Source organism: Syngnathus acus, chromosome 2 (assembly GCF_901709675.1).
Source record: "Syngnathus acus chromosome 2, fSynAcu1.2, whole genome shotgun sequence".
Lineage (NCBI taxonomy): Eukaryota > Metazoa > Chordata > Actinopteri > Syngnathiformes > Syngnathidae > Syngnathus > Syngnathus acus.
Window position 1 is genome coordinate 8,484,879 of NC_051088.1, and position 13,560 is coordinate 8,498,438.

A 13,560-nucleotide genomic window follows, 5' to 3' on the forward strand; every position below is an offset into this window, starting at 1 on the left:
CCATGACTTAAAGGGAATGACTCTCCCAAAAAAAAAAAACACTCAGAGTCCCACCTGAGAATTAATCAGTGAAAGATTAACTGAAATAGTTTACTAACGCATGCCATGAATTCATCAGGGAAATGCCCAAAACATTGCACTAACCTACTATATTTGTGTTTTATGAATAAACTAAAGAGAGAGCTTTGTGTCTAAAACTAGCTAACTTTATCTCTGATGATTTTTAGTTCTAAAGATCAATGTGAGACGCGTGGCCAGTGAAAGCCTGATCATTGTCAGTCTGCTGCCCTCTGCTGGTCAGTAATAAATACATCTGAAAACTCGTGTATCCTCAAATCCTCGACGGACGAACAGACGGACGGACCGACAGACAGAATGAATGAATGAATGAATGAATTTTAACTGTCTCAAACATGTAAACAATACATCAATAAATAAATAAAGTGAAAGTCATGAAAATTATGACTTTGTATGAGTGCTAGATACAAACAGATTACAATATAAAGCACATAATGAGCAACGTTTACATGTCTGAAAAGGAGTGGTAAATAGAATTTATTTAATCCCACCAGAGAGAGAGAGAGAGAGAGAGAGAGAGAGAGAGAGAGAGGGGGGGGGGGTGAGAGAGAGAGCGATACCTTTGCTCATCTATCTTTTTTATGGATATGAAACTTTCTTAGCAAAAGATATACATTTTTCTGTCTTTGAATTAAAAATGAATGATATTTTTTTCTCCAAGTCAATGTAATCCTGTAATTTGTTTTCCACAATATACTGTATAATTCTCCACATCTTTCCCAAATGCAGCACTAACGGGGCATCCAGTGTTGACGTAGTTTCCGTTTCCGACACATGGGCCTGGACAAAAGACAGGCTCTTTAGCTAGTTCCAACTCGGCGTGCAACATGGATAAGCAGAAGCTTTAAAAAAAAAAAAAAAAAAGGAAAAAAAAGACGCATTTCCAATTTATTCTACCATCAGCTTTTCGGTTCATGCAATGGAGACGTTCAATGACCTTCTGCGACTCTATCCTCAGTTGTTGTACAGCACTACAGCGTTTGTGGCAGGCGGTGCGCTCATCTACAAGCTTGCTAACAGGTAACAAAATGGCATGGGTGAACCGGCAAATCAAACGATTTAAGGGTGCGTGAAGTATCGTTATTGCAACTAAATAATGAGTCTTAAACTGCTGTCTATATTGCGCGGCCACTCCAAACATCCAGAAAGATACTCACTCAAAAAACGCACACCCACAAAAAAATGAAACCCTCCACGAATCGGCGCGGTTCGTCGGGGGAGTCACAGACAACGGTGCGAGCTGATGAGTGTCGAGCCTCACTTAAACAGGCGTACGTGTCGACAGCGTCCAGGGTACTCAGCAGATGGTGTGCGGCACAGGTCGGCCACAACCAGGGTGGTCAGACTAGAAAGCGGGCATGGGCGCGGAGCTGTAAGGAAGAGGGTGCAGCACACCGGTGGTCGGCCAGGTGGTCACTTGCGTCCAACACAGGCAGCAGAGCTGATGAAGCATTGCAGACATCGTCTACCTGCATCCAATATAGGTACCTGGCCGGAAGCACACATTCAGGGACAGGCCGTAGGATCGAGACCGGCTGGGTGGGCAGGACAGCTGAGCTGAGTCGAGTCAGTCCTGACTGAGGTGTGCAGCGGGCAGTAGGTCGCGGATGATGCTGACTGGATGAGCAGGATGGCTGGTTCGCACCGGTCCTGACTGAGGTGTGCAGTTATCCTACCAGCTAGGGCCAGGCTCAGGAAGCCCACACTGAGCTGCAGGTGGTAGGTTCTGGTCGGACTTTCTTTTCATTATCTGTCCCTGTATAATATAACAATTGCATTGGCACTTTGCAAAGTGGGTCAATTCTACATCTATTGAAAATTCCCCACATTATTATTAGGATAGTATAAGCTGTTTAATTATTGATAATGAAATGTGGAGTCATGATTCAAGTATAGTTATTTAAAACAACGACTTTGATCGATTGACAGGAAAAAGCCCCTGAATGCGACTGTAAACTGCTGGTTCTGCAACCAGGACACAGTCGTTCCGTATGGCAACAGGAACTGTTGGGACTGTCCCAGCTGTGACCAGTACAATGGTTTTCAGGATGTAAGTTTCCCCTCACTGTTCATTACTCCTGGTGCACGTCCTTGTTGTGTGTCTAAACATTTGTTTGTCCTGATATCAGAATGGGGACTACAACAAGCCAATTCCGGCCCAGTACACAGAAGACCTGAACCATGGCGTGTTTGGCAGCATTCCCACTCAAGTCACTCTTGGTACCATGCAGTGGGTGAACTCGAAGATGCTGCTTTGCAGGAAGTGCAATCACAACCAGTCAACTAAGATCAAGCTGCTGGCCTCTTTCATACCAAAGGATGATGTGTGTATTAATTAAAATGCTTGCTTTGCCATTGTCAAGCCTGAAGAGGGAAATAATCGTTTCTTTTTCATTCTCTAGGGGAACTACGATGACGAGATTGACGCTTACAAGTGTCACTTGGAGGAGCACTACAAGCTGTGCAGGCCGTGTCAGGCAGCTGTCGACTATTACATCAAGTATCAGAACCGCCAGCTTAGGACTGTGCTGCTGAGCAATAACCTCAGACGCACAAAAGAGTCGCTGAGGGGCTTCATAAAGGTACAGTATGCGCAGAATCGCCATTAAATGTCATTTGAAAAAATAATGTGTGAATAATGCTGGATTAACATGCCATATCCAAGTGTCCACTGCCTATGCGGTACACAATTCTTTTGGCTCTATTTCAACACATTTCAAGTGATCCAAGTTATAACACCGATGTTCATAGTGGCCACTTATTAATGTTGAGCCCCATTTAGGATGTGTCAAATTAAAGATCTGTCAGTCATATTCGGCCCATGTGGCCATCAAAAGCTTAGTATGCTACAGTCATTTTAAAATTGTCCTTCAATTTTAGTTCAAAGTAATTAAAGTTTTCTCTTATCGTGGAAAATAGGGGCAAGTTCCAAATGCTTTTGACACTTTCGTCCCTTTGTTTGACTACTTTTCTAAAGCCTTAAATGCTTCTAATCCATTGTTCTATTTCTCCACAGGGCTCCCTCTCTGCATCGCTTCCTATGGCGGTCGTACTGCTCAGATGCCTCTCCTTCGTCATTTGCGCCGTCCTGCTCGCCATGTCTTTCTCAGTCGATCTGCAGGCGTCAAACGAAGAGCAGAATCGTCTCCAATCTGACGCCCGCAATGTGTCGACCACCAACAATGGCACCAGCGATGGCGGCGCACAGTCATGGCGGAGCCTGCTGGAGCTCCTTCCAGTTATACTTGTAGACTATGCCAAGTTCTTGTGGCTCTTTGGACAAGCTAATCAAATAACGGTCGTTTGTGTCGGCCTGTCATCGTGTCTCGTTGGTCTCTTATTAGCAGGAGCCGCCAGGTAAGTCTCGCTTCTCTGTGGATGTCTGGTTGAAGAGGGGTAGGCAATAAGTCATCTGGTCTGATTATCAGGTTGAGGAGAATCGACGTAGTGTCTTCAGTGCTGTGGTTCGTGGTTTTGTGTTGGCACCTGCTGGCAGTGTATGTTGAGGATGACGCGTCCAGCTGGACCCCCGCACACGTCACCACGGTGCTCTGTTGCATCGTCAGCTTTGCCGCCGCCATAGCGACGCACAACCCTCTGAGTCAACGAAGAGGCAGATATAGAAGGTCAGAATCTCAGCACAGATGTACTTGAGCTGTTGTTGCTGCTTCCCATTCATTCTTCATTTTTAACAAAACCAGAATCATGCAAAAATATGTGTAGTTTTGAGACACACTTTTAGTGTATTTTTATATCGCCGCTCAAGCAAGACATTTCACCAGCAGCATCGGTAATATTACAACAATAAATCACTAGTCAAGCTAATATAGAGAAGTTAGAGTTTCTGCTCATCAAAATTGTGTGAAACACTAAATGTGCTCCCACACATTATTAACCGTCCTCAATATTTGTAAAATGCTAAAAATGATTGTCGTGATAGTAAAAGCTTTTTTTTTTTTCCTTCCACTGCTTAAAGTTCCAGCGTCCCAGTCAGTTGCTATCTGGGAGATTTGCGTCATCGCCTGGCCACTTACCCGCTCATGTGATACACTGTTAAAAAACGGAATTCCTGGAGATTTGAATAATGCCTAACATTTTAAGACGTCCAAAACAATTTCATACTCCGTCAAAAATGGTATTATGACTATCACGGACTAGCCACGCAAGATACCAACGCAGAGGCCAGGTTCTCTGTGTTGGATTGACACACCTCACTTGATCCAACAATCAAAGGTTTACCCAAAAACCGGTTTACCCTGTAACTGGGTCCACAACAGCCAATGCACAAGTTGAGCATAAAAATGACCCACCTGCACACACTTTTCTTTGTGATTTGAGCCAGCAGCCTAAACTGTAGTGATGGGGAAATTAAGCTTAAATTTGCTTCATAAACCAGTTGTATTTTTTTGCTCCTCCAGATGGCACACTGTTTGACATTTAGCTAAAAGCACACTGACTTTCCATTTCTTAAACCCCTTTATTTAAACCAACAGTGCCATCTAGGGGAGCCAAAAAAATACAACTGGTTTAGGACTCAAATTTGAACCTTCATTTTACCATCTCTAATAGCAGTTTCTTTTTCTTTTCTTTTTTTCCTCCTCTCTGTACTATATAATGTTTGAATGTAACCATTACTGTCTTGCTCATTTTGTCCTCCACGTACCAGCCAATGTGTTGTCGCCACTTTTCTTTCCATATCTGTTCATACGGTAGATGTAAAAATGAATGCACTTGCAGCACTGGGATGTAGCGAATCAGGATGAACCAGCATCTCGAGAATGTTCCATCATTGTGGCTGACAAAATGGAGCAGAAAGAGCTGTAACCCCAAACCAATATTGCGAGCTTTCCTAATCAAGTGTTCTGTGGAAATATAGTGTCAATTTCAACCAACTCTTACAACTTGCGGTGTACACAATTTCATTTTACAACAGTGCCTCACTTGGCTGGTGCGTGCCTTTACTTCAGCCCTCTGTCACTGTCCTCTTGCTTTATTTTATCCTGTCAAGTGTCCAACTCTTCCCAGTGCATACAATGATTCCCAACCAGGGATGTCGCAGGAAATGACAAAATAAATTAGCTGTGCCAGTGACATGGTGAAAGACAGAACAATGAAATGCCATTCCATTGGATGGCATGAGGTACAATTAGCCTGTGTATCCGACTAGTCATTTCTATTTCAGCTTTGTGTTCAGTTAAACCGAGCCAGATTTTACCCAGAGTCGATCAGTTTGGGAGTAAACCATTTTAGTGGTTTTCTGGGGGGGGTGTTGTGTTGTGAGATTTTTCTTTTTTTAATGGGTGCCTTGAAGGTTGGGAACCAGTGATCTGAGGTTTAACGCCACTTTTAGTTGTGATGCTGTATGTGATAAGCATGTGTCTTTCAAAGCGCTACTTTTTTGATGTTTCAACTTATTTCGAATGTAGCTACAGTTTCATATGCTAAACGTATGCATTAGTATGCACAAGTTTTTTTTAATAGCATTTATAATCCTGAACATTATGTGAAGTCTTTTAGACATGCTGAAAATGAAGTTATCATTATGTGTCAAGCTTCCACATAGAAAAGGAAGTACGATAATACTGCGGCTGCTGTCTCCCGTGGCCTGCATTATATTCATTGATAATTTTGACTTTATATTCTAAACTGACTTATTCTTGTTTTATCCCTTGTAGTATTACAATTGAATCCACAAATAGTAATATTTATTCGTGTAAATTTACAACTTTTGCAGAGTATTTATTTTGTCTGTGTTGGCTTTATACTAGTATTAAAGTAGCAATGACGTAGCATTGTTGTTGATTGACAAGCTCAAATGGGAGTCAATAGACAGCATAGCAGTGAAAGGTGTCCACAAAGTCTAAACCAGGAGTCATCACTATAGTGCCTGCATCAGGTGCCATCAAGAATCACATGAGTAAATTGTTATTAATTCGAGTTCACATCGATGAATATCATTAATTATTAACAATAACATAATGAAAGGTAGTTAATCCAGAAACTCGCCCTTTGCAGAAGTCACTCTTGGTTGGTGATCCCTGGTCTCAACATCTTGCTTGAATGTGGTGCAACCTTTTGCCATGGCTTTTGTTTTTCATCTGTTTGAAAGCTGTCTGCATGCTGAAATCTAACTTTTACTACCCACCAGTCTACTGTTATTTAAGACTGTCATAGTTTTGCTCTGTATATATAATAAACAGCTTAAATAAGCATTTGTCCTTTTTTATGCACGGTAAATGCAAAGTTGCTCTGTTCACCGAAAACGCCAATTGGACTTTTTGACTTGACCTCAAGCTTAACCGCCACTGTATAACCGTCAAACGTGGTTTAAACGGCCTCAATGTGTCCAAGCTGTTTTGAAGTGCATGCATGGGCAGCTGTCGCTTGCTGGTTGACAGCTGTCATGGCATCTCTGGCACTGTTCACAAAGCGCTGACACTTGGCCTAAACATTAGTGCTACTATGCAGTGCACCATGTGTCGACTCTTAGTATTTTTTTATATCCAACTTAATGTTCATATCCTGGGACAGTCTGATCCTCGGGACTATGCCAGAGTTGTCTTAGTCCTGGTGTGCACCAATTTCACACGGTAGTACAAAAAACATGACTATTAAGACGATTCTACTAAAAAATATCTTGCTAGTGAAGACTGAGTGTACGAGTACATGGACTTTATGTGCAATATTACGGGTAGTGAATAAATACTCAAACGGCTTTCCACGCAAGGGTTATGCATACTGCACATTCAGAATAAAATTAATGACGTTCCAACACGTTATTCTGTCTTCTTTTTTGTTTACCCTTTCAGTTGCAGGTTAGTAGACTGTCACTGCTCTTGTTTTGCAGAAACCTCACGGATTCCTCCATGCGCCCCCTAAGCAACCAGCCCGCTTTGCTTACTCCCGAAATGATCCGCTCCTTCATCCCCACACCTCCTCCCAACATCTTCAAGCTTATAAACCACCATAAGACTGCCCCAAAACCCAAGGGCTCGCTCTCTTCTCTGCCGTGCCGACTCAAGAACGTCCTCTGCCTTGGCACCATCTCCACCTTCACAACGACAGGTAGCACTAATGACTCCTTTGGGTTTGATTCCCACAGCAGATTTGTAGATGTGTGGGATGGAAAAACTGAAACGGTTCACCGCCTCGTCCGTCTGTACCAGGAAATCAAAGTCTTGATTATTAACATGCATTAGAATCATAACTCACTGAAATTTGCTTTGTTCAGAGGGGGCTCCTAAAGCTCTATTCATATTTTCATGCCACTAGGGGGCGTGAACGATTAGATTTTGCTTGACCACCATGTCCTGACCATGGAACAAAATTGTTACAGTAACAGAAAGGGATAAGGGATTACTAATGTATCACTCTCGTTTTTCCAGATTCAGGCTACTTGTTCAGTGGAAGCAGACCGGCCTCGGTCTACAAAGATTCCCCTTCTTCAGGTATTTAAATGCAAAAAACCTTAAAGGTCGACCACAGTTCGCTTTTGAAACAAATGTTCCCCTAAAAATAATGCAAAGTTTAGTTATGCCTAATCAAACAAGCCTTGATTAATTTTTTTAAGCAATGTAGACTGTCTGATGATAATAATACAGGCCTGTCTTGAATTTGATTTCCCGTACGTCTCCTTCAAAGCAGTCTGTAATCCTTAAATCTGTCATTTTATAAATGCCAGTGACAAACGCCTTATCTTTATTTTCTTGAGGGCAGTGCTTAATCTCAGCTCATTTTTTTCCTCTAGAGCTCTTTGAAAACAACCATTGCTGCATCCTGCACAGAATAAAAATAAGACATGAAAGCACAGTTAAAGCAATAAATTAATAACATAAAAACACAAACAAAAATCACATTCCCATACAACTTGTTTTATTTTAGAATATTTTTTCTGTAGTATTTTACAGACCAATTTGAACACCAGGGGGCATTGTTTTTCTATTTCAGTGAAGTGATGTGTGCGGGGCTTAATCGCCAGGTGTGCGAGTGTAACTGGGTTACCAAGTTTTTGGCGATTGTCCAGTTTGGTCATGTTGGGCCACATCACTCTGTGTGCAATCGGCTTAACACCACATTAACTCCACTTAATAGTCAATTTGACAGAAAGAAACATTCAGTTGGACCGGTGCAGGTGTTAGCGTAAGCATTCATTTGGGCTGTCTGTCACCTCTTGTTTTCCATAGACTACTTCTCAATGAAGTCATGGAGTCGCCCATCATCGCCCGGGCTCTCGCCGACTCCCTCGGTGGACGGCTCCGCGACGTCCAGCTCTGGTTCGGACAGACAGAGTCGTCCTCTGATCAGCCCGGCGCGTCTCAACCTGGGCAGCCCCAAACTCAAGATGTACTCCAATAAGACGCAGTCCACTTGCAGGTCTCCGCCAGTGTCCTCGACAAATATGCTCCACTCCGACCAGGCCTCCTTTTACAGCGGTCGCAACTCACCAGACATGCCACTTTTCTCGAGCCAGAGTGGTGAGTCGTGAGTGCAGCAGCAACACAGCTAAATGTCTTCATTGGTGTGCCTTCACTGGCACAAATGTCTATGAGGGTATGAGGGCATGTTCATCGCACATTTTCGCAGTTTTTTTCTTTTTTTTTCTGTGATTTACCTCATGACAATGACTTTGCCTGCTAACAAATTCACATTTAAAGACAAGTGATTTTCTATGACAGATTTGACTTCAATACACGAAGACGACAGTGTGAAGGAGAAAGCGAGCAGTTCGTCTGAGTCTTTAACTTCACTGGTTGGCACGACGACAGGGTTAGCAAAAAACAGCCCCTCCTCACAAAGTAAGCTTTTAAGCATCCAGCATCTTTCTATATTTATTATACTGTATATGGATATTGATTTATTTGAATTGATGACCTTTTGCACATTTTGGTTTTATGAAAGTTTGAAATTGAGGCTTTTGCTTGAGTCTTCAATTGACTTTTTATTTCATAGTGGAACCTTCTAAAGGTCGAATAGGGTCTCTTCGGGAAACCAGGTTTCCAAGTAGAAATAAACCATTCTAGGATGAAATAAAAACAAGTGAGTTAAGTGAGTCTTGTTTAAAACTGAAAAGCACACAAACCTTTAGTCTTAACTATACATAGTGACAAATAAATACATTTTTTTGTAAGCTATTTTCATTTGTTGAAAAAGAAAAGTGTGCTGTTTTTCTATAGAGTTAGCTTGAAATTCTAATGTGTAAGTAGTGTACAGGATGCAGTCATTCTGCATTTTCAATGGTCACAAATCGTTGTAAAGCTGTTGGCAAGATCTCCTGGAGTACTGTCCAACTTGATCACAATGGCATCTATTCTGTAAGCCTCTTTTATGTACAGTATAGAGTATACGGTGGGCCCTTTGAATGTTGATTAGTTGATGGAGGTCGATCATTTTTTTTGTGATTTATTAAGATTCCAACCACTGGTCATTTTCCCCTTAGCTAAAAATGTCAATTGAGATGGATGCATTTGCAGGAAGCAAATTTAAATAGCTCCTGTTCTTGTTAAAGACTTTGAATGTCTTGCGACCTGATAAAAATGTCAATGCTTAATAAAGGCAAAGACTGATTTTCTTGGTTTTGCACAGATAAGACACGGCGGCTCTGGATGGTGCTTTTATTCTTCAGCCTGAGCACCAACCTGCTGTTTGCTGCTCTCTGGATGTCCTACAACTGGACGCGAATGGTGGACGATGGCTCTCCCATTCCCCTGTTCCATGAGGTTGTCTCTACTTTGTTAGAAAGACTCAAGAATATCTAACACCATACATGACTCCTGTTTTAGGAATTGGGATGAAAATCGTCTTTTGCGTACAAGTGTTTGCTTGAAATGTATTGTTGAGATGTGCAATAATGTGCTGTTCACTGGACCTTATCACGTGTGACAGGAATTATTATTATATATATTTTTTTGACACCATTGCTCCCTTATGGACCGTCACCTTTTTATTAGAGTTTACAGTGTCCGGTTGTAATGTCATGGTCGTCTCTTGTGCGGGCTTCCACTACTGTGGTTTATTTTGAATGCAGACAAGCAAAGAAATGGAAATTGAATATTGCGCTTTAGTTCAAATCTGTCTCTGTTCTTTTGCACACTATAAGAATAGGTCATAACAGCCTCAATTTTGCAGTCAAGTCTGACGCCAGCCATTTCGGTTATTTCCGAGGGCCAACTTCAAATCTGGATAAGGCATTGATCTTCACATGCAGCATGACTTGGTTCGATTTTCTTGCGGTGCTTTGCAAAGTGGCCTATGAATGTCCGCTGTGGCAGCTGGCTTGACTCGGCCGGCCACCCGCTAATGACTACGTTCGCCATGAGACTGACTATGGCTGAATACATGCAGGAGAGTTTTCAAATAGGTTTTGGAACGGGCCAGGCAACTCAATTGTGTTAATTATTAATTCAAGGCCCTTTTATAAAACGGTAAATTGCATTGTTTTAGATAGCATTTTGTAGACCTGGTATATTTGTTTTTTTTGTAATTACGAATATGGGAGAGGGTGATTCAGTTATATTTAAATGACGTAGTATTTACACCAAACAGCCCATATGTGCTGTCAGTTATGCACAAGGTCATTGGGTCGGAAAAAAAAATCAGCTCCAAATATTGTCTGGTGTTCATTGGAGGACCATGGCAGTTTTTTTGTTGCACCCCTGGTTGTAGTGCACACTTAATTTACATATTGCATCTTAAAGGTGTTTTCCTGCCTTTCCGCAATACAATACTCACAGATTCACCGATTTGTTGATATTTTTATGGACTCTGTCATCCATAATTCACTTGAAAAATGTAACTATTCACTGTTTTTAGGCCCACGACAAAGCCCTGTCTAATACAAATGAAGTGTACAGGATTTTATTTTGTGCGCTCTTGTGGTATTTTGGTGCTATGAAACTCGAAGTGACAGGTGTTTCATTTAGACAGCAATGCTTTGCCACTATTTTATATTATTTTTAAATGTAGAAACACTATCAGTATGTCTTTGCTCTGTGTTTTCCCTGTAGTGTCTGTCAAGTGTTGCCAAGCTCTAACATAAGTTGAGTGCAAGGAACTCTTTGTATTCTCTCAGCACCCATTTTGGCAAGAGTTGTCTCCCTTTGAAGCGATTAAAACACAAAAGCTGAGATACCTTAAAATCAACATGTTTGGAATTTCCTGTTGTGAATGTTGTTGCACTTAATTGTTGTGTTTTATATGTTTCATTGAAAAAGAATGATGGCCTAAACAGAAATTATAGAAATGCAATATTGCACACAAAAAATGATTCAACACTGTGTCAGCCTTGTCCCTGTGTGCGTTTATTCCCATGAGGTTTGTTATTTTGGTGCAATTTTCATACTGTACAAATGTAGTGGCAACCATGTCTTGGAAGGAGCCTAATCATGTTACAATGATTAATGACGATCTTAATTTATTTGGACATTTTTGTTGCAAAAAAAAGACTTTTTAAACTTTTAAAGGCTCTGGGATGATTTGTATGTACTGAGTGTTGTGCGAATATCTTTTATCGCTGAGCAAAGTGAACTGTACATTTTTGCAGGTGAATAAAATCTATTTTTCTAACTGTACCAGTATTAATTCCGTATCTGCTTAATACAGAAACTTATAAAGAAACTTTATCTTATATTTGATTCAATCACTCACCTCTGGAAAAAATTAAACCTGGACGCTGGCACCAAAGAGTCAAGCTTAAAAATGTGGTTACTGTGTGTCAAGATTCAAGTGCATCAATTATTTAAAATACAGTAGAGAACTTTGTTAATTGAAAAAGTAAATTCATTACATATAGTAGTCACAACTCAATGAAATATTTGTCTTCTGAGGGGATTAATTGTGTACAGCTAGTAGGAACGCAAAGTTCGCATTCTGGAAAAAAAAAATCACAATCAATTTTGTATACAAATATGATCGGAACCTTCCTTTTCAAAAGCACTTCCATGTGTTTAATGAATTGTTTCACCTGGGGTCGATGGAATTTTTATTGAGACCACCTGTCATATTTTGTCAAACTTATGATCGACCTGATCGCACTGAATAAATCTCATTCTTTAACTGCACAGCCTCTGCAGAAGTATCATCTGAAATATAAACTACACAGTTCTTGTTGGAAGCATCCTCATGATTTGGTATTGATGATACCAAGCAAATACTGGTGCCAGTATCCCCAATACCAATACTTTTAGGGTAAACATTATAAAATTTTAAATTGCTTTTCCTATAAAATAACACTTCTCAAACTTGTCAAGTAGTACTAATCTGCATAACCTTAGGCAACTGCCTCTCTTAAAGCAACCCTGACATGAAATTCTCAACTTTTTTTTTTTTTTTAAATCATAAATATGCATCCCCCAGCCAAGGTAAGTCCCCAAAGTTGTGAGAAGAATGACCCATGTTTCTCTTGCCTATGGCTATTCAACATAGCACAAACAGCACTCTAAATGGGCTTGTGACTCTAGATTAGTTTGTGACGTCACTAACCCCGCCTTTTCATCTTGAGACGTCGTTAAACCCAGCTTCACCATTTATACCCATCCCTGTTTGAACTCTAATACAGGTATGGCAGGAGAACAATAGTGTCTTTCTTCTCCCTACATCTGAGCCACAGAAAGTCTAGTGATTGGACTTTATGCATCAAATATGCAACTCCTAAAACACGTTAATTTATCGGAAACAGTTTAGTTTGGGACAATACAACTGTGGATTAGCAGACCATCTTTCACTTTCCCTGGGATTGATACCAACTCTCTGGAACAGTAAGTAACCCTGTTCAAGTCTATTTTTGGAGTTACTTCCTTCAGTGATATATTGTGGCTTTCTTTGCATTGTTACCTTTGTTACCATTGTTGCCTGGTTGATGTAACGTTGATGGTAGCCAGCGGGCCAGTCACGGCCCAAGCAGGCCTCAGTTAAGATGGGGTGCTGGCTGCTGCAGCTGACGCCCTGTGGGCTCCATGGGAGGGCAGCCGGTTGTGGCTGGCGGGGGCATCTTGGCCTCCCTGTAGAGCAGTCGTGCTGATACCATATCTCAGGCAGGCTCGGCTGTGTCGTGGTCAGACACGCTTATTTGAGTGATTGCTTTGAGCGGAACTTTGAAAGGTTACGGAGGAGTGGACCTCCAGCTTATGCATGAGGCAGTATTACTGAAGATTCTGACGTCAAAGAGTCAATGTGAACAGAAGCATGTGGAACAATGAACAAAAAAACCATCAAAATCCACTCATTCAGTGCTAGGCCAACAGTCGACCTTCTTGATGGAGCTTGTAACTCTACAAAATTTTGTAAAGAAAGTGTTTTGATACAGTAGTACGGTGCCCAGAGGAGGGTTGTTTTCCTTTAAATTCCTTCAATCCACACACCTAGCTTGTTTTTATTTGAAGATAAGTTCAACCATATCTACCATTGCTTTGGTTTACTTACTGTTGGCCTAGTACTGCCAATCAGAGAGAACACAAGAGGAAAAGTTTGGAATACTGATTAGTACCA

The 13,560-nt window shown here is 41.2% G+C and overlaps 1 protein-coding gene across 3 annotated transcripts; it reads left to right on the forward strand.

Moving 5' to 3' along the window:
• Positions 1–861: 861 nt before the first annotated feature.
• On the forward strand, positions 862–11,517 carry tmem201 (transmembrane protein 201). 3 transcript variants are annotated; one of them, XM_037280147.1, is made up of 13 exons: positions 862–1,098; positions 2,008–2,128; positions 2,208–2,402; positions 2,481–2,660; positions 3,095–3,435; positions 3,507–3,704; positions 6,926–7,143; positions 7,464–7,526; positions 8,262–8,451; positions 8,509–8,552; positions 8,754–8,873; positions 9,661–9,936; positions 9,976–11,517. In XM_037280147.1, exons 1-12 carry the CDS (start codon positions 998–1,000, stop codon positions 9,831–9,833), a joined length of 1,944 nt encoding a protein of 647 aa, XP_037136042.1. In that variant the 5' UTR covers positions 862–997; the 3' UTR covers positions 9,834–9,936; positions 9,976–11,517. The 3 variants fall into 3 exon arrangements, with proteins under 3 accessions (XP_037136042.1, XP_037136026.1, XP_037136033.1); XM_037280131.1 differs by having other exon boundaries at positions 863–1,098; positions 8,262–8,552; XM_037280138.1 differs by having other exon boundaries at positions 863–1,098; positions 8,262–8,552; positions 9,661–11,517.
• The last annotated feature ends 2,043 nt before the right edge of the window (positions 11,518–13,560 follow it).